Raw genomic sequence first — 18,258 nt, forward strand, 5'->3', positions numbered from 1 at the left:
AGAAAAAGAAAAAATGTGGCCTATCCACCCCCCTAGCCACCCCATTCATGTTCCAACGATACCTGATCCAGCTAAAAAATAAAAATAACGAGAAAGTCTTTGTGAGTCTGAGATGAGTGTCAATATTTCGATGTTTGAATAATAATTAATTTATATTTCAATGGCACCCCACGATCTGCTTCGACGCGGATGAACGCTTTCCCTTGTTGATCTCGGCCCGTTTCCCGTTGTCATGACAACATAATACCGCATCCATTGGTACGAGAAGAATGAGATGAGAGTGCTCATACTCTGGGCATGACGAACTATTCCACTTTATTGGCAGCGGAATCAAGAGACTCTTGGGGATAAATTGATTTCGAGTGATAAAAATGATATGTTTGGATTGATCATGTTGCATACCGTCTCGACAGCTTTGAGTACATGAAGTAAAGGATACACCACCGGTTTGTGTTAAAACAAGTCGTTCGGTCGTCTGCTGTGGTATGGTCAATCTTGTAGTGATATTCAAGTAGTTTTATACCATTCTTCGACACCTGATCTTTTTACAAAAGAACAAATAATAGAGAAATAATATCAAACTTCTTGCTTTCAATGGATATTCCTCTTCAATAAACCAACTCGACTGGAACAAGAGTACCACGATGACCATGAGCCAATTGTAAAACTTCGATTCAATTTTCATACCATCCTTTAGATACGTGAAGGCGAGTCGTATCATGTATGACGTTCTTCTATTCGGATTTACGGAGTGACGTTATTAACTGATGGTCAAGTCCACAATCAGTCAAAACAAAGTTTTCTGAATGAGAAATAAAATTCGATAAGGATGGCTTGCCATTTCGGTCTCTTGTCATCAAATACTTCCGGTAAATACTTAACATCTGATTTTGATGGTAAAATCAGTCTTAGTCCTCTGGACCCATCGGTCAACAAACTATCCAAAGGTCAGCTGTGGAGTCTCGAAGTCGACCCCAATCCAGGTGAACAACAGAGAGAACCAGAAGGATGTTCACAGACCCACTATGCCCTCTATTCTACCAATGGGTACCTATCGGTTGATAAGTCGGGCAAGGTATCAGCAGAAGCAGAGCAGATTGGAAAAGAACAACTCTTCGAGATCGACGTGGGAACCAGCGGTAGCGGCGCTTGGGTCATCCGCAGCGTCGCTCATGACACGTACATGGGTATCAAGAGCAAGAAGATATTCTTCAAGAAACGTGAAACGTCGTCTTCGGACCAACGTTGGTATGTGCGACTTGCCATCCACCCACACTGTTGTTTGCTGAACGTCAAATCGGACAAGTATGCCCATGTGCCGCAGTCAGGACGTTACATGACGTTCGACGCTGCCGTTCCATGGCGATCGGACACCTTACTACAGCTTACATATAGCGAGGGATATAGTTGTTTCAAGACTACCACGGGACGATACGTCACCAGGGAAGGAAACTTCGTTACTTCCCTCGTTCCAGACTGTCTCTTCGTCCTCCAAATCACTGGTGATCAATTCGACCTTAAAGACTATAGAGGAAATTTCAACTCTGTCAATACCAGAGGACGATTGATGTGTACGAGTGGGAAGGATAGAGCTTCTTTTAAACTAAAACCCAGCTATCCTCATGTTACGTTCCACACAAAAGTTAAAGGAATGTGGATGAAACTATTTGCTAAAGAAGGTGAGTTGTTTGGAAAGTAATATGGGAAAAAAATACACGAGCGGAAAAAAAAACGTTGGTTGCGTTTTGTCTTTTTTATCAACGATGGCTATTATGCAGTTATTCCTTTTAAGCAATCGCAGCCATTTTTTTTCCATTTTTTTTGCATTTCAAATTCTTTCCACAATATTTTGTTTTCTTTTCATTGCTTGTTATGAATGGCGCCAGTTCAGAAACAAACAAAACATTGTATTATGATATGAAATGCAAACATCCTTAAATGATCTTTTGCTAAATAGGTGGCGGTGAGCTCACAACCATTGAAACAACAAAGATTGATGAACACGAAGACGAAGTGGTCTTCGAGCTATCTCCTCTGTGTTGCTCGACCACGGCCAACTCCAAATGGGCCCTCGTCACCGTCGATGGCCGTTTCATCAATGTAGATCATGAGAGTCGATTAAGTGTCGCGTCTAAAGCAACACAGTAAGTACCCTGAGTTTTCTTATTGCCTTATGCATCGAGATCGCATAGGCAAGAGTATTATCAAATGCCTTCATGGCAATGAACAAGCAATTAAGAGTTTTTTGTCGAAACTTGGTAAAGCAAAACTGCAGTTTTGTCCTGAACTCTGGAAAATGGCATATTTGCACTTTTTTTCCGTCAGTTCCGACACTTAGGATGAAGATTTTTATTTTCGACAAAGACCTCCCAGCTGTTCATTGCCATTAAGGCATTTTCAATACATTGACTGTGTTCTTAAATCCGTCTTGTGTCGCGGAGCAAAATTTTATCCCCATTTTGAAAAGCTCTTTCGTCGAAATCTTTTTCAAGATGAAAGTTAATTTGTATAAGTTTTAAAAATGAAAGAAAGACGAATCTAAAATATCAAAGACATTAAAATGACGAGAAATTCCGAATGACCGTCGAACATTACGATGTTAAAAGGCAAAAGCAAGAAAAGTTTCTAAATAGACGGAAACAATAGATAGGTTTACGTCACAATATGCGTTTTATTTCCCCCTTCTCTGCTTGTTATGACTTTTACCAATTTCAGTGTGCACAATCCCTTACAAAGTCAGTTGCTATAGATTTCAAGCCCCTTAAAAATACATTTTCTATTTCATGCTCAGGTGTATTCCCATGAAATAGCTTCTCATATGCTTTCGAGAACCGACCTAAATACATGAAGAAATTATAAAAAAAACAAAATGAAATTAAAGAAACCTGTTGCGTTGGTATCTCTTTTAAAACGAGCGAAGCCTATGTTCGAGCAGAGGAAGGTTAAACCTGATTATTTGTCATCATATTATGTCATATGTATTCTTAGGTGATGTAATGCAATTATTATCCTTGGTGACCTAATTAGATTAATTGCTGATGGCGTAAAGCAGGTTAATTTGAAATGATCGAGAGAATGGTCATTAATTAGATTATTTATGTTTAGCGAGGTATATACTAAGAAACTGGCGCGTTACTAATTACAACCATGTGATGAACGAGAAACAAAAAGCCAGACAATGTTGACTTCACGGGAGTCTAGGTGTAACATAATATTCAACATTTCTACCAGACCATTACGTGATGAATTTTGTTCGTGTCATTTTATTATTATTATTATCATTTATTTTAATGTCTGTTGTGTTTTGTTTTCTATTTATGCAGCCCAACACGGGCAATGGCAGATTTCCTTAATTGGCAACCCTGTTTGTTTTCATAGATTTCAAAGAGTAAATCATATAGAATTAAACTACTTCACAATAATGAAATTATTTATAATCATGATAGTAATCTCCGGTAGATATCATATACAAACTAATATCAATAAAACAAGCTCTTTAACACCCGAAATATTTGTTTTTAATAATTTGAAGAAAAAAAATATTTCGGGTGTTAAAGAGGTTAATAAGTATGTACATTCACAAGTTTCAATAACTGCATACGATGTAAGAACTTCAGTTCCGCCCTTAAAATATGACACATGTCTAATATTGTTAAAAAGGACAAACGGCTGAGGAAAAGCTCTTCCTAAATATACAACTTCTGCCCAATATTATAAATGTAGGGTGAACCCCCTCCCCCACCCGCCAGTGCTCGGTTATACCTCCTCGCTCGCTTGATGATGCCCCCCCCCCCTCTTTTCAAAATCCTGGGCTTGTCAATGCCTGTTATCATGGTTCAGACCCCGAATAGCTAAACAATCTCATGAGGGCCAAGTTTATTGATAATGTTCAGAAGAGAAGATTAAGAAATAAAAAATATATTTTTCTGAGGCTTAATTGCATCGCAGAAGGAGTTTCAGTTTAAAGGTGGCTCCAAACTGAAGTCGAACGCAACTTTCTTTTCCATCAGAATTGAAAGTGTGCATTTCATAATATATATCGTCCCCCCTCTCTCTATCTTAAAGTACATTTCATAATAGATCATATCAATTGGGGGTAGATACAACAGTTGCATGAAACACTAGATTTTTAAACGCAGGCCCTACCAATAAAATGGGGGGAAAAGAGAAAATAATGGAGGGTCTGCAGGGAAGCAAAGCTTGTAAGCTGCAGACGCCCTATAATAATGAAAACAAAAAATAGTAACAATAAAACACAAGAATATTATGATCAAACCCTATAATTCTTGTAAAGGCATGTAGCACATGAGCCGCTTTATGGTCCCCTTCACCTGACCCCCTTTCAATCAATGTGTCAATCATTGCGAACTTCGATCCAATATTTTATGATCAAGGTCGTCGATTGTGCCTGAATTTTTATCCAAAATAAACCTCATGCAATTAATTCCGACGTATTTCAATAATCGTGATTATCATATAGCAACCAATGGATGTGGCCATTGTCATAGGCCTTACTCGCTGTTATATAAAAGTGAATAATGGACTCCCTTTGTCAGGTATGGTCATTATAATGAGCGTGCGTGCGATGGAAAAACCATAGACATGATAGAGGAAAAAACGATGGTACCGTCGAGGGGGCAAACAAAAAGTGGGTTAGGTTGAACATAATCGAAGAAGGTGGTATAGTCAGGGGCTTCGGAACGGTTTTAAGAAGGAGAGGACTGAGTCAAAACTAGGAGAGGTGACCATGTAAAAAAAAAAAACACATAAAGATTTTAATTTCCTTCAATTCTAGAATCAAATATAAAGAGGACTACAATAAGTAGTATACGTGAACTGACAAAACATCAAAACAAAATGAAATTAATATTTAAAACCTATTCAAAGAAAGATATCACTGAAACTAATTAGTTTAATCACGCTTTTCATTACCTCCCTAGATGTTAATGTCCTTATACCGATTATCTAAATTTATCCGTCAGAGTAGGATTTCTAAACAAAGCAACTAATCAGTAAAAGTAGGACATTGTTCATCTGTTTATCAAATACCACGAAACGTACAATGATTACATTAAAAAAAACTCGGCTAAATATAGTTTTGTATACATGTAATTGATAAATGGGAATGTATAGAGCTGTAACATGCAAAGGCTTTGTACTTGTTTTAAAACAAGAAATTCACATTTTACAATCCCATGATCATCTACTCAGTATTGATTCTATTGAGAAATCATAATCAACAAAGTATTGGAGAGAGGACTTTATTTTTGTTCGAAAAATTGATCAGACCTTATATATATATATATATATATATTGTTACTCATCTCGAATGCGCATAATCGTGAATATACCCATATGCATCAGTGGTGAAATTAGTAAACTATAACCAAGGAGATGAGCTTTGGATACGGCAACCATTTCTAAAACATTGCAAAAAATGTAGCAATCGATAGGCGAAGGGGTAAAGGACCAGACTTTGAAATATCATTTTCAACCATACAGTATAAGGTGTTGTAAAACAAGAAATGCAGTTGTTATGAAACCCCTGGCCCCCATCCCCCTCCTACCAGTACGTCAGTAACCAAAGCAACCATATTTTTGTAATGCTATGGGCATTTTAATTGAAACTAAACTGACTGCTTAGAATAGATATGACTTCTCGTCTATCTGGTTCAGTGTACTCTTCTGGCATGTCTGGCATACATGTACGTCATTGACTATATCGTAAAGGAATGGAGCGATGAACCAAAATAATTCACCAGGGATATTGTTTTGTAAATCACCACGGAGATATACGTTTGAAAACGATTTGATATGAATGATAAGACATAACCACATAATGACATATCTGCGTGATTACAGACAAATCCTCTAAAATTTAAATCAACATCATCAATTACTTCATCATCATTATCATCATCATCATCATTACATCATTATCATCATCATCATCATCATCACTATCATCATCATTATCATCATCATCGCCATATCATTATCACCACATTCATTATCATTATCACTATAATATATCCCTTCTTATTCTCGTCGTCGTCGTCCTCCTCATCGTCATCATCATCATCATCGCCGTATTATTATCACCACATTTATCACCATTATCACCGTAATATATCCCTTATTATTCTCGTCCTCTTCCCCGTCCTCCTCCTCCTCCTCATCATCATCCCATCAAAGTAACAACCACCTCCGACTCTAGCAAACCTCACCGCATATCCTACTACCTCCACCCACCCCTCTTGTTTCATTATTTATTTATAGATTTTTTTTTCTGTGGATGCCAAACCATTATAATTTTTCATTTCAATGTATCCCTTGACTTTCAATATAATCATTAAATACACCAAAATTCTTTCTTTGTACCGACTGAGGTACAGTGTAGCAGAATTTAATCTAATTTGTAACACTTATTTATTCTGGCTATCCGTCATTTTTTTATCAACCTAGCTCGGCCTCGGAGCAATCTCATTAATTACCTTCATTATCGCAACTAAATTTGTTTGCACTGTGAGAAATTCAGCCAAATTATAGAACTGATCGGTGCCGGAATATCTTTGCCAGTCAGTATTTATGGCGAGGATGATGGAATAGAAGCAGAGTGAGTCCAGTGTGTTATACTGAGTGGGTGAAGGTGTTGGGGTGCGATAGCCTTGTTACTGAACGGAAATTTTCACATTTATGATACCCCAAAGGATATATAAAATGTGTACATACATCTCTTTTTATCATATTTAGCCCAATTACAAAATGGGTTTTCGATCCAGCTACTGTTATGACATAAATGATTAAAACACTAAAGTATCTGTAAATAATATTGAGTGAGAAGCCGAAGCGAACGAGAAAATATTCCCATGTATACGCAGTATCACCGGCGTCTTTTAAGCACACTGACGGTAAAAATCTCGTATAGCCTACATTGCACCGTTACCTGGTTGGGATGAAAAAGTACCTAACTGCATGTATATCGAGGTTTTATAACAAAGCATTTTATTTAATTCATTTTATTTTTCAGCACTGCCAAGCAGTTTGAATTCGAATTCGTCAATGACTCGTTCGCCCTTCGCCACTCCAATTCCCAACAGTACGTGTCGATAGATGCTTCCGGTCAACCATTCTTGACCGCCAACATCAACGACATCGCTGGCAAGATCGGCATGGAGCTCGCCAACCGCACCTCACTCATTCTCCAAGGCGAATTCGGATTCGTCAAGCGCGAAACAGGAGGAAGAAAAAATAAAGTCAAATGCAATACGGCGGATTACGACGAACTGAATTTGACATACGAACCGGATACAAGTACATATCGGATTACAGGTAGAACTTCGTATTTTCATTTTAACAATTCGGTCAAGACTATAAAGATACATTCTTTTGATTTAGGAAGATGATCATCAAGGAATATATCAACTTTCTGAACGTAGTTATAAAAGTCAAATTCGAGAGTTGCTGGGATTGGAAATCAGACTATTGTGGTTACGGTGGTCAAGGGGACCGATCTAAAATGAAATTGAGAATAAGATTGACTTCTACATCAATTAGATTTAAATTTTCAATTTACGTTTTGATAGGTTCCTCTTCGAAATCTAAAGAATTTAAAGTATGATTACTTTCAAGAAATCGGTATATCGAGATTGTGATAAAAGTACCGTAGATAGAAGACGAGGCAAAATGATAAGATCCTTGGTCATACAAATTGCATAATAATATTCAATAGAGTATCTATCAAACTCTAATGCCAAGAAGAATTTGGTTATGATGCCTTTATAATGTAATGATAAACGTTTCCCTTTTTATCATCTTTTCATGTCACCACTAGATCAAGATGGGAATCCATGGTGCATGGACTCATTGAAGGAACACGTCATAGCTGCATCCATGGGTCAACCAACATCTTTCATCCTCGAGCTTCACACAATACTTGGTAAAGCCAAGCTGGCCATACGTCCTCTGCACCCAGACAATGACTGTTTCCTAAAAGGCTACAAGAATGGCGCCTTCACTGCAACAGGCGATACGTTGTCAAAGGAAACCCTGTGGACATTTAATTAGATCTTTATGTCCGGTCTTGGGTGATTCTGTTGTAAAGCAGTTTTTTCAACTGAACCGGATACCCGCCACCGTTTTTTACCGATTGTGTTAAATAAAACATGAATAAATCATGATCTGATGAAATAAAGTTAGCCATAAATACGTTCAAAGAGCCAGGCCTGACAACAAAGTTTCACAACTACAACGGGGATAGATTCGAGAACACAATACTATACTGAAAATGTCCTTCAAGTGGCAATTCAAAGAACATCTGGGGTCTTTGTCGAAAATTTGTGAACCGGAACAGCAGTTTCGTCCTATTTAGTTTCGGAGCTGACGAATGATTCCAAATACGTCGTTTGTCCTTGAAGTCCGGGTTATCCAATCCTTCATGGATTTATTAAAAAAGAATCCATGAACCCAATAATCACCCGTCCGCTAAACCAGTACGTTCCATGATTGCAGTGGCGGATCTAGGGAGGGGGGGGGGCGCACATCCGGCCCGTGTCCCCCCTTTTGAGAGCCATAATCAAAATTTGTAATGTAATTATACCGTTTTTATATACCCAAGTATGCCCCTTTTGAAAGTGAGGACGAAATTACCTTCAATTTTAGGCGAACTCCCCCCTTTTTTTGGGGGGGGGGTGGGAGGTGCTTGTCGAATTCTCATCTGGAAAATGTGCCCCTTTTGGAAAATCCTGGATCCGCCCCTGATTATTGTGCATGAGTAAATGTTTGACATACTTCGATACAGGCTGGTATATCGAGTCTGTACCTCCGTCTCGGTTACGGCCATGACAACAGTTCAATGCTAGCCTAGAATCGTTTCCATTACTTAATGGTGGCAGCGGTGGGATCATGATCAGGTGTGACGATTTCTTGAGGTTTATCGTCACGGCCGGGGCGATTTTTCTTTCCAGTTGTACTTGTGTACCCTCTGCAGTAGGTTACTCTTGATGAGGGAAAATATTTTGAACATTTGTGTCATGCATATAATCTACTTTCTATTTTACAGTGTTGAAACATTATTACTATAGCCTGGTACCCTGGTGGAAAACCGTCTTTTTTTCATTTTGTGTAATAGGTACATGAAGAAACTTTTGTGCATACTTTTTGCATTTGTGTTAAAACATGATGAAACGAAAGTGCGAATGATTTTTCTTTTAAAGGTAGCTTTCAGGATAATTATTTCTAGTATGTGAATACATGCTCTTGGAGATGTTTTCGTGTTTAATTAGCTTTACATTGGATTTATTTCAGTGAATAATCTATAACATACTTCAGCAAAAGCATTAATGAAAATTACACGAACAAGGTAGGCCTATATAGCTATATTCGAAACAGTTCCAAGACGCTCGTGACATATCCGAGCAAAATATGTGCATTATTTGCAGGGCCCTGGAAAGGATTTTTGTGGGGGTGCTGATGTAAATCTAAAAAAGCAAAATGAAGGGTTTTCTTTACAAATGGAGGAGGTCAAATTGTTCCTAGAAATTAAAAAAGCAGAAACCAGACAAATGGTTTCACTACAAAATGAAGGTCATTTTTGTTACATTTTTCAAGTTTTACACAACTTCCAGAATACCTGGTGGTGCTGCCTAAAGCATACAGCACCCCCGCTTCCCAGGGCCATGATTAGTTGTCTTATAAGATGTTGATGTGAGTCCTTGCTCGTTGATAAATCATTCTCATTATCAAAATTAAACCATGATTGGTCATACTTGTGACCGTTCAGACAAATGCATATAGGCATTGCATGCGACCAAGACGATAACATCAGTTTTAAGCGCAGTTCTGAAATATATTCTTCAAAGAATATAGTTACATTTCACATGAGAGAAAAGAAAATCGTGATTGTATAATTAAGAACGTTTTACTCATGTCTGCGTACCAATCAGATGAACCTTTTCAGTGATTTAATGAGTTTCATTTTACGATCTATTCCATTATCGGAAATCAATCACTTTATAATCGCATTAAAAAAAACGACTTAAAAGAATAATTCGATTTTTCAAACACAAACAATAAAATAATTTTTTTCCAAAATCATTTAGAAACTAGATCTCAAAGTCAATTTCAAAATCAATAGAAAAATATATTTGAAACGTTACAGTTTAAAATCGATTTTAAACTGCAAAGTCATATTCAGCAAAAAAAAAAAAATATATATATATATATTGACACTGAAATTTTAATAATGGAGCTAGGACATCATTGGGTATGGTTATAAGGCCTTGATTTGCTTCGATATTGATCTTAAAATAAAATATTTTTGTTTAGCTCTTTGATGTACATCCATTCAAGCCCTGGCCGTTTAATCGTAGTCTCATTCTTTCCATACTGCACGCCGTCATTTGGTGTTAATCCACAAAAACATGAAGACTAGAATAACACATGGGCCGCGGAAGCGGGGGGGGGGGGGCGCTTGGGGCAAAAAACGCAAAAACGATCATAATATGATTGTGTTTTTTTGCATGATTAGCCTCCCCCCCCCACTTTGAAAACCGTTCCCTGCCCCTGCTTTCAACTGCTGTGTTATTGTCTAGTATGTGCAATGCATCATGCAATCTATCTATGTTTTATTTGAACGCAGGATAAAATGAAATCACGGTGTTATTGAGCTTGTCATGTCTGTCAGGAGAAGCAATCCGCATCTATTAGTTTAATGAAATGACTTTGACATTCATTTTTCTTTTTGTACTTAATATGCATGTTCAATGTTTCAGTATAAAGCGATCAAAATCTTTGTGGATGACAATCGTGTGCAATAAATGTGATATGAAGCCAATAGTGTGATGTGTGATTTTCGTGCAGTATATTTTCTTTCTTTCTCCCTCCCTCCCTCCCTCCTTCCTTCTTTCTTTCTTTTTTTTTCTTCAAAGTAACAAATAAACCCAACAGAAACTTTTCCATAGATATCAGATGTTTTTAAACGGTGTTATTAAGCTTGTCATGTCATTTACCAAAAGTTGGGGCTCCAGAAAAGGTGGCAGTAAAAAAGAGTAGGAGGAGGCCCGGGGGAGGCAATTGGGGAGAGAGAGTGGGGTGGGGAGGGGGAGTGGGAGAAGAGGAGAGAGGAAGACAACTCTTTCTTCCGTGCATGAAAATTGGTTTTATATTTAAAAAAACAAGTGCGTCGATATTTTTCATTTTCTTCTGGCAACCTATAAATTTTTATTTATAATCGCACAATTTCTAGAAGGAAACTTATTTTCAGTTTATATCCTCCAGATAATAGCACAACGCATTTCATATTGTTGATTTGCCTATGGTCGTATGTTTTTCAAGATTTTCCCGAAACCAAATTTAAATTAGACCTATACATGACCCTATACTGAGCTGCGGAACGGATGTGAAATTGGGGGCATTACCATTCACAAAATCGCAATCAGATTGTCTTTTTCTTACTTTTTGGTACACGATTGTTGGAGAAAAAAGGGAGCTGAAGCCCTCCAATCTTCGGTTCCGCGGCCCCGACGGGGGGGGGGGGCAGATGGTAGAAGACGGCCGGACACGGGGGCTGGGGAGGGGAATCGAAATGTCAGGAAGAACATTAACGGAGCCGACATTCAACCAAACATGATGATTCGAAAAAATAAGTGAAAAGAAAACGTAACACTCTGCATGTTTTTTGTTCTTTCTTTTTAGAAGCACTAACTTACATGTAATATATTTTTTCTTTTTACTACTTATATTTTTTCAATGCATGTATATTTATATATTAACACAATATCAAATGATTGAGTGTTACATTGAAACTTCATATCACACTACCTTTATAATGATAGATATAATAATGTGCACATCAAGTATCCATTTTTAAAATCGACATATAGGCCTATACTAATTCTCTTTTTCGAGTGCCAAATATATTCACAACAAAACAAGAACAAAAGATTTTCCATATACTAAATAACAAAAAGTTAATAAAACCTAAACGAACTGAAGTCATTGGCAAATGGCAATGTTTTTTAAAACCCTCATCACCTCGGCCTCCTTGCTCAAATATTACATGTCCTAACAACGACAACAACAACAAAATGATCCGAGTTCCGCGCATAGAGATGTATATAATTATATATCTCTATGGTTCCGCGTTATAGCTGGCTCCCCATTCGGCGCTCCATAAACAATAAGCCAGCGGTTTTGTTTGAATTTGCTCAGAAGTAAAATGCTAAAATGGCTCAAGCCCAAGAATTAAAAGCAGGTGAATATTACTTTATTTTTTTCCATGAATAATTACAATGCTACTTCCAAATTTCAGTAAAGATTAAAAATTATTGATATAGATACTGTTTAAAGCTATAAAAGGGGGAATAAAAACAATAAATTTCAATTGACTGTGTCCCACCTGTTAATATTTGTGTTAGCGTACCAGGTATAGTGAGTGATTGTATTACCGACCGGCCTTGTATTACCGAACGCGTGCATCAGATGCGTCATAAAATAATCAAATACGCTCAAACCTTTGCAACTTCCTTCCAAAGGGAACTTAAATAGAAAAATTATCAAAAACACAATTTCGAAGTCTTTATATACTCAAAACAATAAAAAATGGTCAAAATAGCTCATCAGTGACTTTGTTGTTTTCCCAACTTTTCCCATAGAAAACACACGTTCGGTAATACAATACCTTTTCAAGTGACCAAAATATTTCACTTGCGAAGAGGGGTCCGATTGGAAGCTGATGTCGTAAAAAGGAAAAACAATTTCGGCAAAATTTCTGCATATTTATATTTTGTAGGTATTTGTGTATTTATGGTGAAAGTTTGGTGAATTTTATTGGAATAATGTGTTTGATATGATCAAATTCATGAAAAGTGTTCGGTAATACGATCCACTACCATACCTCGGGCGGAGTTGGTGCCACTTGTTCACTGCTACCATCTGGCCTGTGGAGAATCTACAGGTAGGACTATGGTATGCCAATGCTGTATAGAGCACACACTCTAAAAAAATCATTAAAATATCACTTTTGTGACCCAAATTACTAATTTTCATACAGTTTTAATTTATTTATCATTAGTAATGTGGTGGGAATAATTTTTGTATTCAAAAGAGCACTCAAAAACTTGAATTTTGGGCATATTTTTGTGTACGCCCTCTATTGGTGGAAAGTAATATGGCAAGAAAATTTTCATTTTTTGATCTCTATTTTTAATTAAGAAAAAATGATATAAAGAATCAAATTTAAATAAGAGCCAAGCAGTATGATTTAACAGGTCTAATGGAAACTGTCAGTGTAAAAAAATCAAGCATTTGCCCCAAAGAAAAAGAGAAAATAAGCCAAACATTGCCACCCTTATTTTGTCACACATGGAGATATAATTGAGGACAAGGTTATATTATAACCTTGTTCATTGAATGAGTGGTTGGTGCAGGCCACTGAGAGAATACTGAGGAGATCATTTGGGTGTGGAAACGACCCACAACGAATAACAAGAACAATAGGCCACTGCCTGGTTCACTGCAAACCATCTAATTTCCATACAGTTGCACTTTATTTTTCATTGTAACTTGTTAATAATTTTGTATTCACCAGAGCACTCAAAAACTTGAATTTTGGGCATATTTTTGTATACGCCCTCTATTGATGGAAAGTAACTAATATGGCAAGAAAATTTTTATTCTTCAATCTCTATTTTTAATTAAGAAAATGAAATTCAAAGAATAAAATTTACATAATAGCCAAGTTATATGATGAATAGCTGTAATGGAAACTGACAGTGTAAGAAAATCAAGCATTTATCCCATAGAAAAAGAGAAAATAAGCCAAACATTGCCACCCTTATTTTGCCACACATGGAGATGTAAGTGAGAACAAGGTTATATCATATTCATAACCCACTCACACAACATGCGAGGTTAGTATGATCATAACCTTGTTCATTGAATTAGTGGTGCAGGCTCCACTCCACTTTACTACCGCTACACTATGCTCCACCTACCCAAACTTCGGGACGGTGAACTCGATCGGATATTCCGAGTGACAAAGGTGGGATCAAAAAAAGGTTTATTGTAAAAATTAAAGAAAAAAAATATAACAAGAAAGAAAAACAGCTTAATTTCTTACTCTTCACCCTTATTTCACTCTGTGTCCATCCTCCGGTTATCCTCAAAATTGGTGATTTTGGGCCAGTATCTGATTCCCCACACGTCATATGTGTATCATTCAAGGCTGATTTCAAAGCATAGTATGCGATCGGTCGCAGGCCAAACAGCATAAATATTAATATTATATTGGATGCGGGCTCAGAAAATACCAGAAATATTCTGGTATTTTCCCAGAATATTTTCCCAGTGTTTAAGTTTTTTTGTTCTAGGCCCTACTATTATTATTGTGTTACTGTAGTGACTAGTCTGCTAGTAGTGTATTAATTAAAAAAAAATATTGTTGTACTTGACTTACTTTTCTATTTCATATTTTCTGCCAAATGAAATACATTATCACCCGTATCAGACATCTGAGCTGGTCATTTACAAAACCGTATTGCCCTACATTTTCTGAATATCGGGAAGGGTAGGTATATTGTTTGTATTTTCCTCGGTCTCAATGCGCGTATTTACTTTGCATGCAGAGACGACGCAAACTATACCTTTGTATTTTCCCTGGTCTCATATCCACGCATTTGTGGATGCGTATAAAGAGATACACTTCATAAGGATCCGCGCACCAACAATATACGTCATAATAAAGACAACACTGGATCCCAGCGCTTGCAAGTACGTCATAATGGTAAAGTGCAGAGCCTAGACCAATATTAACATGACACAATAGAACTCTATTTTTGAAAGAAATTTCCCCATTATCATGATTTTTGCTCTAGATATCTGATTTGGATGATAATGAAAATATTGACTGGCTTTTCTTTCGGGGAACATCAAATATATTGCCCTTAAAAGACCCATATTGCCCTCTTCTAAAGACTCGGGCCAATATGATTCTTCTGCTGGCAATATATTTGATGTTTCCCTCAAGGCCATTCAATATTATATAAATATTAATAATAATTAAAATTTCATAGAAATATTCTCTCATTTCTTTTCTCAATGCCAACTTGATAGCAGGGTGGACTTCCACTAGACAATTAGTCTTGTCTAAATGACTCTGAATCCAGTTGAATTCAAAGTTTCAAACTACACTAATTTTCTGACTGAGTTTTCATATTCATACCGTCTCTGTCCTTTGTTGGACTATAATTTTCCCCAGTTGTCAAGGAGACATTGGAAAATAATGGTGTCCTTGGAGAGATCAAAGCAAGAGTCAGAGCTGAAGTCTTCCGAGCCTTGGATGATCCAAATCAGAGGAAACCACCACTCAGCAATGAAAACATGCTCATCAATGAACTCATCAGAGAGTATCTAGAGTTCAACCACTACAAATATACATCATCAGTACTACTATCAGGTATGGTTGTGAATAGATAAAGCTTAACAGTTGTAAAATTGTCCATAGTCACTCTTGTCAGTAAAATTGTCAATAGTTACTCTTACCTAATTTGAAGAACTTTTAAGTAATAAACCCTTTTCTTTGGTCTTGGGATTTTTAAAATATTTAATCAGGTTTATGTGCATACCAGGTAATAGATTTCATTTACCAAATGGTACAAAGATGATAGGTTTTATAAAAATTCTTCCTTTTCAGAGTCTGGGCAGCCCACTACTCCCCTAGATCGCCAGTTTTTGGCCACTGAGCTCAATCTAGTAGAAGACAGAAATACATCTAGCATGTAAGTATTAATGTACGATTAAATGTAAATGAGTAAAGATTATTCATTTAATGTAATTTTTTTTAAATGTCTTTGACTGGTTATATTCAAGATTTCTAGGCCCAAATTTACATTTGGGTTTTTTACAACGATCGGTTGAACCTATGGTTTATTCAGATTTCCTGTATAAATTATGCTTATTTACCGCGTATATTGGAAATTAACGCCTGTTGACGTGGTTATCCAAGCTATTTTATTCATGAGTCCACTGTTTTTAATTAATGAGTCCACTCTTAAAACAGTGAACTCATAAATAAAATAGCATACTTAACCATGGCAACAGGCGTCAATTTGGCACACTGACAAAAGCCTGCATTAGACAGTCTATAATACATGAAGTAAATAAGCGTAATTCATACTGAAAAATCTGTATAAACCATGGGTTCAAACGACGGTTTTAAAAACCAGCTTTGTGAATTCGGGCCCAAGTGTTTTTTTTCTCAAGTACAAAATAGATTTCTGATTTCTCTGACTGATTTATATTGATTGAAAAATTCAATTTAGTTTCATTTTCTTTCTAGAAAAGAAAATCCTATCCTAAAAAGGTGGTAATAATTCACTAGTTTCGAAAATACCAGTAAAATAGTGGCTATCATTTTGATTTATAATTTATATAGAAATGTATTTTTTACATATCGCAAGAACATTAAAAGTCATTCAAACAGGATCAGCTTTTGGTTTCTGGAGAATTTGTACTGGATCTCTCTTTACTTTGTTGATTATTATCAATATTCCAATATTTCTGTTTTCAGACCTCTTCTGTATGGGATACTTTCACACTTCATCCATGGTCAAGGAAGAGGTTCTTCTGTGAGCCCCGCCCACCAGTCGTCATCACACCAATTTAGATCGCTTCCTGTCAGGTCAGATCGTCACAGGACAACAAGATCAGGTGAAAGTTAACACCTTTTCCTTTTATACAGGGATTTCTTTAAGTCAGAATTAATCAGTTTTATTCCCAAAACCGGCAATAGTGTTTTATCTTTTATGCATAGCTTGAAAAACGAAACATGTCTAAGAATCGCAGAATTCAGTTAAAGGGGAATCCAGCCTTGGCCATAGAATGTTGTGTTGGGAAGGAGAAAAATGAATTAAACAGAATGGTGAAATGTTGAAAGAAATCGGACAAGCAATAAGAAAAATATAGCTGCTTTAAAATTGAGATCACTAATACCATGTAGATTTCAAATTGGCAACTGGGTAAGTAAATTATGACAAGGGGCAAGGACAACTTTCCCATAGGCCATGTACTTTATTATCAGGGATTTGTGGTTTTCTCCTAAGTACCCATTCCCCTGGGGCAGTAATCTAAATATAACCCAGGTAGTATATTGTTTAATGTCGTCACGAAAGAAAAATATAATTTGAAATAAAACTTTTGGGAAAAATGACATTTTAGCCATAATATGTATTGGAGTACATGGAAGAGTAGTCCTTGCCTTACATCACTATGACATCACATAAGTGGCCAATTTGAAGTCTCCATGGGTATAGTGATTACCAATATTTACAACTTTAAAAAATTCATAACTTTCTTGTTATTTGTCCAATGTTGTTCAAACTTTCACCTATCAACTTGTCTGATTTTTCTTATAAAAACAAGGTTTCATTTGGGTTGGATTCCCCTTTTAATGCAGTTTGATCTAGATTTGTCAAGGGTGATTTTTATTATTGCATAGTGAATCGAGACATGGAAAAAGCTTCTATTTTCATACCTTTGTATTTTTTATCAGAACCTTTGTCCCCATTTGATTGTTTCTTTGATTCCTCTTCTTCTATAGATGTTCCTCATCATTCTGATGTGAGGGTAGGAGAGCCGTTCACATTCAGCAACAAGACAAGATGATGTCAAGTCTCACCTAGTTTCAACTTTTGACAAAACTCTGTATGCATTGGTCTGATTAAAGAATTTACCAGTCCTTATGCTGGAAGTTGTTTGTATCATATTGTCAACATGAAATTGAAGACTTGAAACAGGAACTTTTCTTTCTTATGTTTACAATCCACTGCCTACTTTTCATGATGGTCAGTATTACTTAATGTCATCTTGTAGCAAAATTACAATGTGTGGATTGGTTTGTTGATGAACTGAACACAGTTCTAGTTGTTGGAGCAATTAATAATGTCGGATTATAGACATGGAACAAGAAAGACTGGGAATTCCTACGTGGAACAAAAAAGATGAGACAGAAGATACTGTGTTTAACAATCACCCTCGAAAACCCCTACAAATCTTGTAGGGTTTCGAGGCAATCTGGACATCATTTGGGAAAATCTGAGACACTATTTTTCTCCATTTGCAAGTATGAAGAAAACTCAGTACAAAAAAATAGTTCATGTAAGCTACATTTCACATTATAGTCAATGTAACCAAGCATAAAATTCAGTCCTTCAGTCACAGGGCCCAGATCTTCAACGAGGTAGTCAAGTTTTCCTCAAATTT

The 18,258-nt window shown here is 36.5% G+C and overlaps 3 protein-coding genes across 3 annotated transcripts; all 3 read left to right on the plus strand.

The window, feature by feature from the left end:
* The first annotated feature begins 282 nt into the window (after positions 1 to 282).
* LOC121423302 (fascin-like) lies at positions 283 to 1,727 on the plus strand. Its single transcript, XM_041618644.1, has one exon. It carries the CDS (start codon positions 830 to 832, stop codon positions 1,697 to 1,699), a length of 870 nt encoding a protein of 289 aa, XP_041474578.1. The 5' UTR covers positions 283 to 829; the 3' UTR covers positions 1,700 to 1,727.
* Positions 1,728 to 1,876: 149 nt separating this feature from the next.
* On the plus strand, positions 1,877 to 8,391 carry LOC121423201. Its single transcript, XM_041618522.1, has 4 exons — positions 1,877 to 1,907; positions 1,958 to 2,144; positions 7,031 to 7,332; positions 7,835 to 8,391. Exons 1-4 carry the CDS (start codon positions 1,877 to 1,879, stop codon positions 8,065 to 8,067), a joined length of 753 nt encoding a protein of 250 aa, XP_041474456.1. The 3' UTR covers positions 8,068 to 8,391.
* Positions 8,392 to 12,166: 3,775 nt separating this feature from the next.
* Positions 12,167 to 17,992, plus strand: LOC121422751 (centrosomal protein 20-like). The gene is made up of 5 exons (XM_041617929.1): positions 12,167 to 12,253; positions 15,257 to 15,454; positions 15,692 to 15,776; positions 16,568 to 16,707; positions 17,597 to 17,992. The coding sequence occupies exons 1-5, from the start codon at positions 12,226 to 12,228 to the stop codon at positions 17,659 to 17,661; spliced, it is 516 nt and encodes a 171-aa protein (XP_041473863.1). The 5' UTR covers positions 12,167 to 12,225; the 3' UTR covers positions 17,662 to 17,992.
* The last annotated feature ends 266 nt before the right edge of the window (positions 17,993 to 18,258 follow it).

This window comes from Lytechinus variegatus, chromosome 10, assembly GCF_018143015.1.
Source record: "Lytechinus variegatus isolate NC3 chromosome 10, Lvar_3.0, whole genome shotgun sequence".
In the NCBI taxonomy this organism is placed as follows: Eukaryota; Metazoa; Echinodermata; class Echinoidea; order Temnopleuroida; family Toxopneustidae; genus Lytechinus; species Lytechinus variegatus.

Bases quoted from the DNA above. Each gene is read 5' to 3' on its own strand.
- LOC121423302 (XM_041618644.1), top strand. From the start codon at position 830: ATGGCTTGCCATTTCGGTCTCTTGTCATCAAATACTTCCGGTAAATAC.
- LOC121423201 (XM_041618522.1), top strand. From the start codon at position 1,877: ATGGCGCCAGTTCAGAAACAAACAAAACATT. The intron at 1,908-1,957 runs GTATTATGATAT...TTTGCTAAATAG, and splicing joins TCAGAAACAAACAAAACATT to GTGGCGGTGAGCTCACAACC. The intron at 2,145-7,030 runs GTAAGTACCCTG...TTTATTTTTCAG, and splicing joins GTCGCGTCTAAAGCAACACA to CACTGCCAAGCAGTTTGAAT.
- LOC121422751 (XM_041617929.1), top strand. From the start codon at position 12,226: ATGGCTCAAGCCCAAGAATTAAAAGCAG. The intron at 15,455-15,691 runs GTATGGTTGTGA...CTTCCTTTTCAG, and splicing joins ATCATCAGTACTACTATCAG to AGTCTGGGCAGCCCACTACT. The intron at 15,777-16,567 runs GTAAGTATTAAT...TTCTGTTTTCAG, and splicing joins GACAGAAATACATCTAGCAT to ACCTCTTCTGTATGGGATAC.